The sequence below is a fragment of the Ceratotherium simum genome, chromosome 23 (genome assembly GCF_057802395.1).
Source record: "Ceratotherium simum simum isolate JZ-2026a chromosome 23, ASM5780239v1, whole genome shotgun sequence".
NCBI lineage: Eukaryota > Metazoa > Chordata > Mammalia > Perissodactyla > Rhinocerotidae > Ceratotherium > Ceratotherium simum.
In genome coordinates, this window is record NC_141922.1 from 1,926,195 (window position 1) to 1,940,786 (window position 14,592).

Here is a 14,592-nt window from a genome sequence, read left to right on the forward strand (position 1 = left end):
AAAATATCACTTAGATCCTGCTCCTCCTGCTCAACCCACACACACTCTCTGGCTGCCTCCACAGCCTGAGCTACGGTTCCCCCTCCCCCAATCAGGGTCGGGGCTTGTGGGCACAGCTCAATGGGGCTGAGAAGCAAGGGCTCGGGGCCCCTCTGACACACTGGGGTCCTTGGGAGGTGACAGAACCCCTGGGCCTAGGTCTCCTCACCTGAAAATGGGAATGACAACAGTGACATCCACCTCATGGGTATGCTGCCAGGCTTCGATCAGAAAACACAAGATCCCAAACCATGGACCCACCCTCCGCAGGTTGACTCCACTGTGTGCCTCCTGGAAAGAATCCCTGGGAGAGTGGGGAGCCCACGACCACAGCCCCCAATCACAGACTTTCTTCTCCCACCATCAGCCTGAGCTCGGAGTCTGCACCTCCGAGAGCACGACTTAGGATGAGGAAGGAGGGTGTGGGCACTGAGCACAGGGCCCCGTGGGGGCCAGCCTGGACGAAGGCAAGCCACGCCTCTCAGCTCTCTGCCTCAGGAGCGGCTTGCAAACCAGCCCTCAGCGACCCTCAGGAAGTCTTCACTGCTCCTCAGCTGGACCAGCAAGGCCAGACAGACAGGGCCCAGGGTGCATCAGCATCGCCCCCAAGTTGTGTCTGTGGATTCCCCTAACTGCCCCCATGGACTGAAAGCCCTCACTGGGAGGGACCCTTGCTGGCTCATGTCTCCACTCCCTGAACCCAGCATAAGGCTTTGGGATGAGTAGATAAAACACATGTGGGTTAATGAAATTAGTGCAAACCATCTCCATGCCTTCCTGCTCCAGGCCTTGTAGGAAGTAGATGAAAATATCCAAGGCCAGTTCTCATCTCTTGATAAGATAAAGGACCATCCATCTTGCTCCTTCCCCCACTGGGGAGAGGGGAGAGGCCTCTTTCCATGCCCGCCCCCATTCAGCCCCCAATCCAGATCCTGCAAGCACCCACTCAGCAGCAGGGCTTGCGGAATTGCCCACGAGGTACCCCTCCATTTTCTTCCTCCTCTTCCAGCTGCTGGCCTCCATGCCTGACCTCTGCCCAGGTCTCCTGGCTTGGTCCGGGGATGATTTCTTCCATGACATGATCAAGTTGGCCTGTCCAGCCTCCAGGCGACATAAAAGGATTGGGCTGAGAGTAGGTCAAGGAACTCAAGAATGGTGCTCAGGGCAAAGGCAGACGTGTGCCTGGCAGGACTCTGGCTGTCTCTGCACCGGGCACACACAGTGGACACCAGAGCCTCTCATGCCCCCAAGGCGGTGCTGCCCTTCGAAGCCATACCCCAGTGTCCTGGCAACAGGTGGATGAGGGTTCTGCAGATCTGGAGGGAGCAGGGCTCTGAGACCCTTCACCTGGAGATGCACCAGACCTCCCAGGAGCTGGGGCCCATTTTCAGGTACTGCCCTCCTGCCCATGAGGGGGGAACACCCTAATGCTCTGTCCCTACAGGCTGTGAGTCCATGCTAGGTACCATGCACTGCCACATCCTGGCTGGACCCTGTGCTCTGCATCCTTAGGGAGGCAGGGTGGGAGCTTGGTGGGGGCGGGGTGTGCCTTTGATGATGGAGACTGTGGCTTTTCATGAGGACAAATTGTTACAATCCAAAAAAGGTTTCATCTGCCCACTGCAAAACATGTCAGTAGTCAAGAGGCAAGGTAGTAGGAGAGAAAGGACGTATTACAGCTTGCTAGCAAGAGGGAAGATGGCCAACTAATGTCCCCCCAAAATCTTAAGGGAGCAGAAGATCTTACAGCAGTTATATAGGCCAGGGGGTTACAGCAGATGGGGTCAGGAATGTTGACACTCTGGTGTTACAGACTGGGAGTGCCACACCAGATCTCTCAGTCTTCACTGATGATGGCTATCAGCATAGACTCTCTGTTTGGGGGTCATCACATTCCTAAGGAACTTAAATGAACAAAATTATAATCTTATCACAGCTGGGAGGTACATGCACAAACAGAGGTCGTAAACTCTACAGAGCAGTTAGATCTCCTGGAGGGTGCATATCCAGCTGAGTTAGTTTGTCAGAGGTCATTCAAAGTTACAATAGTGTTTCTTTTCTACAATGTGGCTTCCCTCATGTCAGCCTTGTGTTGAGCTGGTATCAATTCCCCCCTTTAGTTGTTCAGTCCCTCAATCTTGAGGGACATCCTGTTGATGATGGGCATAGGATGTTCCATCTCACTGAACCAGTCTCTTAGGAAGACAGGGATGCAGGTGGGCTCCCAAAGTTAGGCCTATATTGTGTAGGCAAGTAACCGGGTATTTAATAAGACAAAAAGAAAAACAAAGTCCATGGTGGGAGTAAATTATAAACCAGTTTTTGAGTCCAGAAGATTTCTAGATGTCAGTGTTGAAGCATCTTCTGCAGCTTAAAATGTCTCTGATGACGTCATTGAGTGTTCAGGTATCCTTTCTGAGTGGCTTACCTAGCAACAGACATGAATCTCTCTTAAGTTTATATCAAGTCCACCAGCTTCAGTTTGCAAGGCTTCAGGAAAAAGGGCAGGTTTAGTTCTCTGTGCTTCCAAATGAGAATGATGCAAAAAAATTGAAAACATTAGTTTGGAGATTTGTAGCCAGGTATTTCAGGAGACTAGAAGAATTCAGGATCCAGTCCAGTTAATAGATATAATAAAAACCTCAAAGACAATTAACAGAACCAGAATTCAACATTGACAAATATGTATTATAGTTTTTATTGAAACATAATTTTTCTCTCTAAAATCAACCTCATTTTTACCAAAGATAGCCAAATTAAGACTAACTGGTTTGCAACACAAGTCTAGTTTCAATAAAACTTGATTTAGTTATTTACGTAAGTGCAGCAAGAACAGCAATTGATCATATAGGCTCTTTTAAATCAGCTTTGCTGGAATTCTTTATAAGGAGTCTCAGATTGAACTTTAAAGGCCTCTCGAGGCCAGGAAAGCCAAGCCAAGGACTTTGTCATCAGACTTGCCTGTAACACCTACAGATTTGGGTGATTCCTCTCTGCTTTTGAGGTTCCCCAAAATACTGAGGTTCCAGGCACCTGTCAGATAAGTGACCTTCCTTGCTCATCCTGGTAAGATTGCTTGGAACTTCTGTAAACAAGGTCAATCAAGCCAATATTTCCAAGTGACTTTATTCCAGAAAGTCAAGCTTTATTCCTCAAAAGCTGTCTTTTCATATCTGAGTCTGTATGTTTTTCTCAAATATGATATTCCAGTCAAAGCCTTTGTAATATAACCAATGTTTCCAATTGTGTCCTGTTATAAGGAGAACAGATTCTTATTGAACTTATGCAAATAACTATAATGCCATGGAAACAATACTCACTCACTAAGAGTTTCCAAATCCTGGAGGGATCAAGTAGGGAGAAAAAATAAACGTTTAAATTCTGCTTACAATGGTATAATTTACCAAATTGCTATAAGTCATGGTTAGCTTGAGAGAAAAGGGAAAAGGTTTTCTTAAATCTGGAAAAAAAAAATCAGCAATATTTCAAACAAAAATCATAACAATTACAATCATTCTCATCAGTTCATTCAGTCCAGTGTAATCAATTCTTGATCTTAATCTGTTAGCAGTTTTATGGGGCCATAACTTTCTCAATAAGACTTCTGTAATTTCTTACCCAGTTCAGTTTTATAATCAGAAAGTTTACCAGAAACCTGTTTTCTAGAGTAAGTGCCAGAGTCCTTTCCATGAATTTCTCTGAAGATGAAAACATTTGCAAAAGCATCAGAGTGAAACAATAACTGCCTATAAACAACAAGACCCCAAAGTGGCAACTGACAAAGAAATTTGGTTAATTTCAGTGACATACAACACTTCAAGATAATAACTCAAATTATGACTGATCAGGACAGATCAGAATTCTAGGAATGTTATATAATTTTTAAAGCATTTACATTAATAACATTTGCCCACACAATATCATAGGTCCCTATGAAACAATGCTTAGTTATCCATTTAGCCATGGTGACAGTTAAAGATTTTCAGGCAAATGCAGAAAATTAAATAGCTGTAAGAAAAATCTTAGCACCTGTGATTAAAGACCTGATAAAACAATACAGGAAATTTATTTTGATAAAACACAAAAACCTTTCATAATTTCCCTATCAAAAGCAGAATAAAGTTTAAGAAAAGTATCCTTTTAAGAGAGGAAGAATCAAATTCAGTTTTTTAAATAATTTTATTTATTTATTTTTCTCCCCAAAGCCCCAGTAGATAGTTGTATGTCATAGTTGCACATCCTTCTAGTTGCTGTATGTGGGACATGGCCTCAGCATGGCCGGAGAAGCGGTGCGTCGGTGCGCACTCAGGATCCGACCCCGGGCCACCAGTAGTGGAACATGAGGACTTAACCACTAAGCCACAGGGCTGGCCCAAGAGTCAAATTCTAATTTTGCACCAGTTTACTTTTGACATTAAAACTCATTTACTTAATTAGATTTACTCTAATCCCAGCCAACTTGACCATGCATAAAACTTTTTTTTAAAGTTCCTCTTCCACAAACCTTCTATAAATTTCTTTCTACATTCAGAATTTGTCCTATGCCTTCCTTTCTTCCCTTCTAGTACTTTAGGACAAATTTATCTTTCTTAACAAAACAAACAAAAATATTTCCATTATTTTTACCTTCTTCACTGAAAACATACATTTTACTTTCCTTGAATACAAAGATGTTTTCCTCATTAATTTTTAGTAACCTTAATCACATATTAGAATTTTTAACCCTTAGAAACCTTAATTTTTAAGTAAAAACTAATTAAGCAATTATAAACTTTCTTTTTCATTAGTATTCTGTGGCTTGACAAATTTATAAACACTTTTTATAATTTCTAAAAACATGTTACTTCATAGTACAATCTTTTAATAAAACAGAAGACATTTTTACCAATAGATCCAAAACATCTTTTAGTTTTTCTTTAATAAGAAGCCAAAAGTAGATAAACTTAGATATGTGTAGCACTAATGTCTCATTATTTTATTTTATTTGAAAACGACCCAACAAATTTTTATCATTTAACTTAATTTAGCAAAACTCTAAAGTTTTAAGTTATCAAAAAAAATTTGGAGGCTGTTTTTTCAAGTATACAAAACCACAAAACATGCTTATTGTACCCAAAAACTCTAACCCATTTTCATCTATCTAAATCATTTGTTTCCAACAATTGTGTTTCAATTACCCATGAAAACTTTATGAGATATTAGACCAAATTAACTATCATTTGAAGCTATTTTACTGATGAATTTGCAACAGACAACATGAGCTTATTGGACTAGTAAACCCAGGTGGCATGTTGGCATCATATCCATATACTGACAACTCTGAGGACATGCCTTCTTCAATCAAACCAACAAACTTAAACCAGCTTTCATTTACCAAAGATTAATTTATATCATGTTAACTTGAAAGACATTTGGGCTAATTTCTATGACATTTAGAATTTATGTCAGCACTTACTTTAAACCAATTAAACAGAGCTCTTAATTTTGACCACACCATCCGGAGGTAAAATATCACACATATGTAAGATACCTATAGACAAACACACACACAGAGTTTCCACAGCTATTTTTTAAAAATTACTGTCATGAATCAGGTACAGTAATACAAAGCTCCCTAGTTATGAATCCATATTTTGTTTTAAGACTTTTTTACTAATATTTGTGGCGAAGACACTCAGGATGCTAGATTTTTGGCGAGGGTGCTCTTATGGCCGTTTTTTTGCCTTCCTCCCTTTTTTTCTCTTCAGTCTTAGGAATTGCTGATGAGCTAGCTAACACTTCCCAGAGAGGTGAGGCGGTAACCCTGTCTGAGATAAAGGAACTGGCTGGACTCTGAACTGCCCCTACAGTTGTATCTCCAGTCTTACAAGGATTTATTTTAAGGACAATTGCTCTTGATTTCTCAGAAATTGGGCTGTAACTGAAATGACACTATAGGTTGATCTACCTGTCCACCTAGATCACAAAGGCACAGAGAAACCACTCAAGTTTTCTCCAAGATGGAGTTTCTGGGTCATAACCCACCCAACTGAAAGTGTTTCCCATTAGTTAAAGTGCACCCGAGGGGTGAGTCTCCAGGGGTGCTTGCAGTGTTCCCCATGGCTGTAAAGCTGGTGTCCCACTGACAGCAGCCTGGAGAAGTATGCAGAGCCCGACTGTGGGCTTCAATACAGCCATAAAATTTAGTCAAGTCCCACTGAGCCGTGGGACTTAGTCCCTGAGCCAACAGAAAGCAAGCCAGGGGGGCAAGAAGCAAAGGCCTGGAGCGGGCTGGGGGCCGGGGTCCCAATGCCAGGGTTGAGAGTTAAGTCCCTGGAAGAAAGTTTTTTAAGTTCTCAATTTTTACAGAAGGTGCAGGCTCAGGTCCAGCCTGAACTTAACCTCGACTTGGTGACAACAGAGGAGGTGACAAATGAAACAGACAGAGAAGGGAAAGAGGTGATCAGGCCTCGCCCTCACGGCTTCTTCCCAAGGGTTATCAAGACAACGGCCACAGAAACAACAGTTCCCATGCTGGGGCACACAACCCTGGCAGGACAGTTTAAACCAGAAACCAGAGCCACCAAGAGACAACTCACTTGGGGTCGCCGGGGTGATCAGGCCCAGAAACAAGAGGGGAGCTGCCAGGGGTGAAGCCTTTGACTCTCTAAAGATTTCTTTGTTTGTCGGTTCAAAAGCTCAAAAGGAGCACAAAATGGCCACTGTAACTACAAATTATCTTGGGTTATCTTGCCAGCTATTTACAGTTATTTCCATTTTAGAGGGCTTTTCCCAAGGTGGCCATAACAAACAGGTAATTTCTAAAGAGAGCTTTTTATGATTACCAAGAAATTCAGTCCCCAAACAGCCAATTTTAAGCTATTTACCAACACAGACAAAGACACAGAAAAGCCAGACACCAGCGAACTAGTTCTCAGATTTAGGGTATAAAGTCCTACAACTGTTCCCACTCTGAGTGCGTGCCCAGACGGTCCCATTGGATCCCAGATGGCTGTGCTGCAAACTGAAGGACCCCAGATGGAGGGGAAGGAAGTTCACGAGCGTCCTCAAGTGACTTACCCTATTACAGATTGAGCCCATCGCCTCACCAAAGTAGCCATTTCTCTTCCTACCACAACCAGCGTTAGGAGGCAGCCGGCGTTGGTCCAGGAAAGCAGGAAGGGCAGCTCCCCAAGACAAAGAGAGCCTCGGCAGCCGCTAGGGATTTACCCGACAGGTCACCCATCCAAGGTCAGCTGGCCAGGAGCAGGACTTAATGTCCCGCTTGGGGTGCCAAATTGTGACCGCCCAAAAAGGGGGTTCACCTGCCAGTGGTCATCACATTCCTAAGGAACTCAAAAGAACAAAGTCATCATCTTATCACAGCTGGGAGGTACAGAGAAAAACCAGCAGGGGTCGTAAAATCTACAGAGCAGTTAGATCTCCTGGAGGGTGCATATCCAGCTGGGCTAGTTAGTCAGAGGTCATTCAAAGTTGCAGTAGGGTTTCTCTTCTACAGTGTGGCTTCCCTCACATCAGCCTTGTGCTGAGCCAGTATCAGGAGCACTCCACGGCTCGCTGCTGAGTGGACAGAGCCCACACACTAGAGTGGGAGAGGCTTCAGTTAGACAGCAAGAGGGACTGCCTGCTCTGAGCCACAGTGGAGGAGAGGGGGGAGGTCAATAGAAGACAGGCCAAACATTGGAGGGGGACGGGGGAGGACACGGCCCCACAGCAGGGCATTGAGCTTTGTCCCACAGGTATGACGTAGGAGGGACACAAACGGTGTTTGTGATGCTGCCCGAAGATGTGATGAGGCTGCAGCAGATGGAGAGCCATCACCCGCGGCGGACAGCCGTGGAGCCCTGGCTGGCCTACCGACGGCATCGTGGGCACAAATATGGCGTGTGCTTGCTGTGAGGACAAATTGCGATGGGGGCTGGGCAGCCTGGGTGCAGACACGAGGGAGAGAGGGAAGACCCCAAAGCACGCCTGCTCTGGGCCTATCTGGGCGGGTGGAGAGAGGGCGGGTGGAGAGAGATGGGACAAGTGCCCATCCCATGGGGTCAATGTGCCCTGGGGTGGGGGAGGGAGAGCAGGCGCACGGTGGGGCCCCTTCCTCCAGACTGAGAGGAAGGACAACAGCTACCTCGAGGGAGCACCCCCTCCACGCAGGCCTCCGAGGGTCTCTCTTGCAGGGGGCTCGCCTCCGACAGCTCAGGAAGCCCAGGCCTGGGAAGGGGAGTCACCGGCCAGTGGTGCACATCAGCGTGTGCTGGAGCCTGAGGGTCCCCCAGGCTCGCAGCCCTCCGCGCCGCCCCCGGGCCTCCTGGAGTTGAGGCCAAGGTCGTTCAGGAGGGGAGAGCCTGGGGATGGGGCGATAGCAGACTGGACGCCGGTGGCACCTTTGTCAGAGGCCGAGCTCGGAGTGGGAGCCTGGGCGAGCGTGCCTGTGTGTGTCTGGGGGTGTCTGCTTGTGTGGACGTCTGTGCCCGTCTGAGTATGTTTGCTGTGTGTGCACATGCGTTCCTGTGTGTGGATGTCGCTACATGTGAGTGAATGGATATGTGTTTGCCCACGTCGACTTCCTTGTGTTTGTGCTCACGTGTGTGCCTGTGTATGTGCTCAGCCACTGCACGTGTTGGTCGTGTGCCTCTGTCTGCTTGCATGTGTGTGTGTGTTTGCCTGTTGTGTGTGTGCCTGCCTGCATGTGTGTCTGTGTGTGTGCATGTTTTTGAGTGTCTGAGTGTTGTGTGTTGTGCATGTGGGAACTGTGTGTCTGTGTTCACGTGTGTTTTCCCACGTGTGTTCCCTGTGTTAGCGTACATGCGTGTGCAAGTCCGTGTGCATCTTGCTGTGAGCAGGTGCTTGTACTTGTGTGTCATATGTGCATGTGTGTGCACGTGATCGTTCTCAGTACCTCAGGCGGCTAGCCGCAGGAGAGAAGGCGTTAATGCTGGAATGTGACTGAGAATGCCCATCCCTTCCCGTCGGCCACTGGGGGCCGTCCATGGAGCCCTCACATGCTCTGGGCTCTGTTCTGAGTATATTAGGAGAGATGCAATTTGGTTCCCGCCATGGACGAGCTGGAGACACTGTAGGGACAGGAGTAGGGGTGACTGGCACAGGGGCCCCTTTCACAGGGACGGGTAGGGTGGGGAGACGAAAGTCACAGGGGCCTATCCTGCTTGGGGCATGGTGTGGGCAAAGTGGGAAAAGCTTGACAGGAGGGCCAGCCTCCATCCTCGGAGAAAAGGCCTCCACAGCCCGGGAGGGCTGGGATGGGGGATGTGTGGGCCGGGCACGGGGCTGCAGGTCTGCACGAGAATGCAGCACGTTCTGGCAGACGCTCCGGTCTCAGCCCCAGCACAGACTTGAGCACCCTGGGCACAGCACACTCAGGCCCCCCGGAAAGAAAGGGGTGCAGTTGGAGCCGAAACACGACAGCCTTGCCACCCAGGACCAGCAGGCAGCTCCGTGTCTCGCCCATTTCCCTTTGGGGATAAGGAAGACGGGTACTGGGGTCTGGGGGCCGGCTGCTGACAAGAGTTGCCCTGGAGCTCTGCTCTCTGCTCTACAGAAACGGGTCCGAATGGCACTTCAACGGAACGATTGTGGCTGAACCCAGAGGTGCTGTCACTGCAGGCCGTCCAGAAGTACATCCCCATGGTGGATGGGGTGGCAAGGGACTTCTCAAAGGCCCTGAAGTGGAAGGTGCTGCAGAATGCCCGGGGGAGTCTGACCCTGGATGCCCAGCACAGCATCTTCCGCTACACCATAGAAGGTGTAGCGGCACAAGGGGAGGGCCGGGATCGGGGTGCTGGGGGAGGCCAGGAACTGGGGCGGGAGGGCTGGCGGGAGCAGCCGCGAGGCCCAGGCTGCCTTAGGTTCAGCCACCACATCCTCCCTGCAGCCAGCAACTTAGCCCTTTCTGGAGAGCGGCTGGGCCTCCTCGGCCACAGCCCGAGCCCTGCCAGCCTGCACTTTATCCACGCTCTGGAGGCCATGTTCAAATCCACCGTGCAGCTCATGTTCATGCCCAGGAGCCTGTCACGCTGGACAAGCACCCAGGTGTGGAAGGAGCACTTTGAGGCCTGGGACTACATCTTCCAGTATGGTGAGGGCCAGGGACCCGGCAGTGCTGCGAGGCAGGGACACGGGGGTCCCCAATTTCCACTTACCACAGTCTGGGAGAACTGAGGCCACATAAGGGGCTTGCGGCGTCTTCATGGTCCCCGAGGGAGCTGGCACTGAGGCCGGGCTGGGCTGATCCCGAGAACTTGGCACAGGAGCAGGGACACTTGGGGTACTGAGGGCTGACGGGCAGGGGGACAACATGAAGAAGTGCCTCCCAGCACCAGGCCCAGGGCCTCTGTGTCTCTGTCCCCACAGCCAACAATTCCATCCAGAAAATCTATCAGGAGCTGGCCCTCGGCCGCCCGCGGCGCTACAGCGGCATCGTGGCGGAGCTGCTGCTGAGTGCAGACATGAGCCTGGATGCCATCAGGGCCAACTCTATCGACCTCACTGCCGGGAGCGTGGACACGGTCAGGCCAGCAGCCAGCCCTGCCCAGCCACCCCGGGCCCTCCTGACCCCTCTCAGCCCAAGTGTCTCCTGCACGCCACCTCCCCAATCTGTGCCTCCAAGACTGCTGGTCTTGGGCCTCAGCTTCTGAGCTGATGGAATGCTCGGAGGGGAGGGAACAGGGGAGCCGACCCTGGAAGGGAAGGAGTTTGCAGTCACTCGCGTGGGAAACCGTGCTCCAGGCAGAGTGCAGAGTGGACAGAGCCTGGGGACGTGCAGCCGCACAGACCCCGTTAGGACGATCCGGGTCCTGGGAAGAGGAGCAAGGGCCGAGAGGCAGTGGAGGGCTGCACAGGGGACCCTTCCCAGTGACAGATTACATTTGGCTTCCATAAAAGATCCTCAGAGGCGACAGGCTGATGACAACACAGGGCTCCAGCTTGTGCAGGAGAGGACAGATGGCAAGCCAGCACGGTGGGCACGGTGGGCCCCAGGGTGTGGAGTGTAGCCAAAGCTTCCCGCCTCAGACCAGCCTTCATCTGCCAGCGCCTCGGAGGGCCTGCTCGACCCAGCCCTGGGTCTGAGCCGGGCACAGACTCGTGGTGAGAAACTCCCTGAGCAGAGGCTGAGATGCAGTCACCGTGAGAGAGCCCCGGGGAGGGATGTCCTCAGGGGGCAGCTCTGGGAAAGCTTCCTGTAGGAGGGGGCCTTTCAGCCGAATGTGGAAGAACCACATAGAAGTCAGACAGGCCATGAAGAGGAGGCGGGAGGGCCGCAGTCCAGGGCCTCCAAACCGACAGCGAGGGGGGGAGTGAGGCTGAGTGGAGGGCAAAGGGCAAGTGGGCAGACGAGGCAGAGGGGGTCAGCATCCCTGTCAGGAAGGGCCTCGGGCACCAGGCCCATTTCCAAGGCTAACAGGTGTCTCAGGGGAAGCATCTCAATCAGACTTTGCTCCCAAGTGTCCCCATGTGCCACCGGACAGAGCATGGACTGAAGCTCAGGGGCAGCAGGGAGGCCACTGCTGCATGTCAGGTGAAGCCAGAGGCACGCTGCCCTGGGGACGGGCATTCAGGAGATATCTAGCCCCCAGACCTCAGGCTGGCGTGGCGGGCGCCTCTCCCAGCACATGGAAATGACCCAGGAGGAGGAACTGGTTGGGGTTCCCGGGTGGCCGGTTCGTGTTAGGACCGTGAGAGCTGGGCTGACGTGCCTGTGGATGCCCAGGGGAGATAAAGCACTGAGAGCCAATGGACCTGGGACTCCAGAACCCACCCCCCTCAGGTAAATGTCAGGACGGAGGCCCTCCTGCTCCGTAGGAGGGTGAGAACCCGGCCCTGAGTGGCTGGAGGAGGCCTGGGTCTTCACTGAGGTGGGACACCTTTCCTGAGGGGTTCCGGAGAAGTAGGTGAGGTGGGTTTAAGGATCTTGAGGTCTCACATCCCCGGCTCTGTCCTCCTCTGGGCATGCACATCACTGTGCATCTGAGACAACCCCATCCCCGGGGGAAGACCACCTTCCTGGGAGGGGTGCCCTGGGGCTGAGGTGCAGGGCCTGTGCCAAGGTCTGAGCCCTGCACCCATGGCTCCTGCAGACGGCCTACCCCTTATTAATGACCCTCTTTGAGCTGGCTCGGAACCCCGAAGTGCAGCAGGCCCTACGCCAGGAGAGCCTGGTGGCCGAGGCCAGGATCTCTGAAAATCCCCAGATGGCAACCACAGAGCTGCCCCTGCTGCGGGCGGCCCTCAAGGAGACCTTGAGGTAGGTGTGGCTCCACTGTCTGGAGAGCAGCCTGGCTGGGGCTTGCAGACACATCCTGATAAGCAGCTTTGCCCAAGGCTGCATCCCCCTGCACCTCCTCTTCCTCTCCCTAAAGGGGCAGGGGCCCTTCTCCCTCTAGGATCCCCCGCCATCCTCAGCGCTGTCCTCCCTGACCCGGGGCTGCTCAGGCTGGGGGAGCTTTGGCTGATCTCAGCAGATGCAAGGAAGCAGCCTCTTGATCTGGGCTTCCTGGTGCAGAAGCGACTGTGAGGGTGGGGGTTGGGGTGGGGGCTGGGGGGAGCTCCCCTGGGCTGGTGTGCCCTGGCCAGAAAGGGTGCAGAAGGGAAGCGAGGGTCTTGTCACAGCTGAGGACCCTGTCGGATGCCCCTATCCACAGGCTGTACCCCGTGGGTGTCTTCTTGGAGCGAGAGGTGAGCTCGGATCTGGTGCTGCAGAACTACCACATCCCGGCTGGGGTGAGTGAGGCCCCACAGCCCCTGCAGCAGACACCAAGCCTGTCTGACCTTCGCCCAGGGGGCGGCTGGCTGACCCTGCCCCTCCCCACCTGCCCACAGACAACGGTCAGGGTGACGCTGTACTCCCTGGGCCGAAACCCCGCCGTGTTCGTGAGGCCGGAGCGCTACCACCCCCAGCGCTGGCTGGACAACAGGGCCTCCAGCACCAGGTTCCCCCACCTGGCCTTTGGCTTCGGCCTGCGCCAGTGCCGGGGGCGGCGCCTGGCGGAGGTGGAGATGCTGCTTCTGCTGCACCACGTGAGCGGGCCGGGGCGGGGCGGGGCGGGACTGGACGGCACCTGCCTGGGCGTGGCCTGTGGGGGCGTGGGGCGGGAGGCCGGGGGTGTTCAGGGACCTGGTTGGGCACTACAGGTTTCTCGGTTTTCCGAGCCCACCTAGTAGAGCGCTGGAAGGTGGGGAAGGCTGACCAGGACCCTGGGGCTGATCTGTTGGTCTGGGGAATTCGCGCCTCTGTCCTAGGTGCTAAAAAACTTCGTGGTGGAGACGCTGACGCGAGAGGATGTGAAGATGATCTACCGCTTCATATTGATGCCCTCCACCCTCCCCCTCCTTACCTTCCGGGCCGTCAAATGGTCACGTCTCTGCACTGTCGCCCCAGCCACACCACCAGCCCCGTCTGCCTGACCCCAGGCCACCCTTGTTCCTCCCATGGACCATGCTCCCTGAGGCACTCTGTCCAGCCAGCACCTTGCACAAATGGAACAGCCCGGGTCCTCCGAGGGTCGGGGCTTTCCAGGCTATGCAGCAAGGCCAGGGCAGAGCTGGGGATGAATCTTGGTTGCAGGTCCCGGCTGTGTGCCCAGTCCCACCAGTGCCTTCTCCAGCAAGGAGCATCCCCTGAGGGCCTTTGACTCTCTGTGGCCCCAGCACTAGCTCCAGGCTCCTCATGTGTCCATCCAGGGGCCTCAGATCCTGCCTCTTGCTTCCTTGTCCAGTCTCATGTAACTCTCTCTACTCAATTCTGCCCCATGCAAGAGCTGACAACTTCAGGGTCCCTTGTCCTGCTCGTTTGTTTCAAATGCTATACTCTTTTCCTGCAACACTCTTGCCTAGATGTGACCTTCAAGCTGGGTGATTTGTTCGTCTCCCTTTTCTGCTCAGCCCACTTGGGCTCCTCTCGGCAGCGCCAGTCCTCTAGGATTGTGGCTCAAGCCCCAGGCCAAGGTGCCTGGATAGACAGATCATGAGTAGTGTTTACTAGAAGAATAGACTCCAAGGAGCCGTCTTGGACATCTGGGGCAATGCTACTCAGCTGAAAGCAGGAAGGATGGGAAACCCCTTGGCAGGCGGCAGGCGACCACCTAGAAGCCCCTAGAAGAGAGGGTGAGGCCATCTCGGCCAGGCGCAGCCTCGTGCTCCCTCTATCGAGCCTCTGTATGAAGTGCCCGCTGCCCTTTCACAGGGACCTGCGGGAAAGGGGCTGCCCTGCCCCAGCGGGGAGAGGCTATGAGCAGCTGAGACTGCCGGGCGCCGGGCTGGCAGGAGCGCTCGGCCCGCCCCACGCCGCCTGGGGCCCAGGGCGCCCCGAGCTGACAGGGGCGCGAGGCCATGCTGGTGGTGGGGCCGCCCTTCTCACCCAACTCCCGCCCCTGTCCCAGCTGGTGAGGACCAGGCGCTCAGTTCACAGCAAGGCCTTCGGGAGGCGGGGTCGCCTTCTGGCTGCACCTGCCCCGCCAGCCTCCAGTCGCCCCGAGGCATCCTGCTGGGTCTCCAGATCCGCTGGATGAGGAGAAGAGTTTGCGCACTCCTCCCCAC

At 52.7% G+C, this 14,592-nt stretch overlaps 1 protein-coding gene across 1 annotated transcript; it reads left to right on the forward strand.

The window, feature by feature from the left end:
- Positions 1-1,191: 1,191 nt before the first annotated feature.
- LOC147913968 (cytochrome P450 11B1, mitochondrial-like) lies at positions 1,192-13,461 on the forward strand. Its single transcript, XM_087447096.1, has 8 exons — positions 1,192-1,430; positions 7,779-7,906; positions 9,599-10,135; positions 10,411-10,565; positions 12,135-12,301; positions 12,699-12,777; positions 12,877-13,074; positions 13,297-13,461. The coding sequence occupies exons 1-8, from the start codon at positions 1,192-1,194 to the stop codon at positions 13,459-13,461; spliced, it is 1,668 nt and encodes a 555-aa protein (XP_087303222.1).
- Positions 13,462-14,592: the final 1,131 nt, after the last annotated feature.

Excerpts from the sequence above, each read along its gene's own strand:
- LOC147913968 (XM_087447096.1), top strand. The coding sequence starts at position 1,192 with ATGGTGCTCAGGGCAAAGGCAGACGTGTGCCTGGCAGGACTCTGGCTG. Across the intron at positions 1,431-7,778 it reads GAGCTGGGGCCCATTTTCAG|GTATGACGTAGGAGGGACAC; the intron begins GTACTGCCCTCC and ends TTTGTCCCACAG. Across the intron at positions 7,907-9,598 it reads GCTGGCCTACCGACGGCATC|AAACGGGTCCGAATGGCACT; the intron begins GTGGGCACAAAT and ends TCTGCTCTACAG.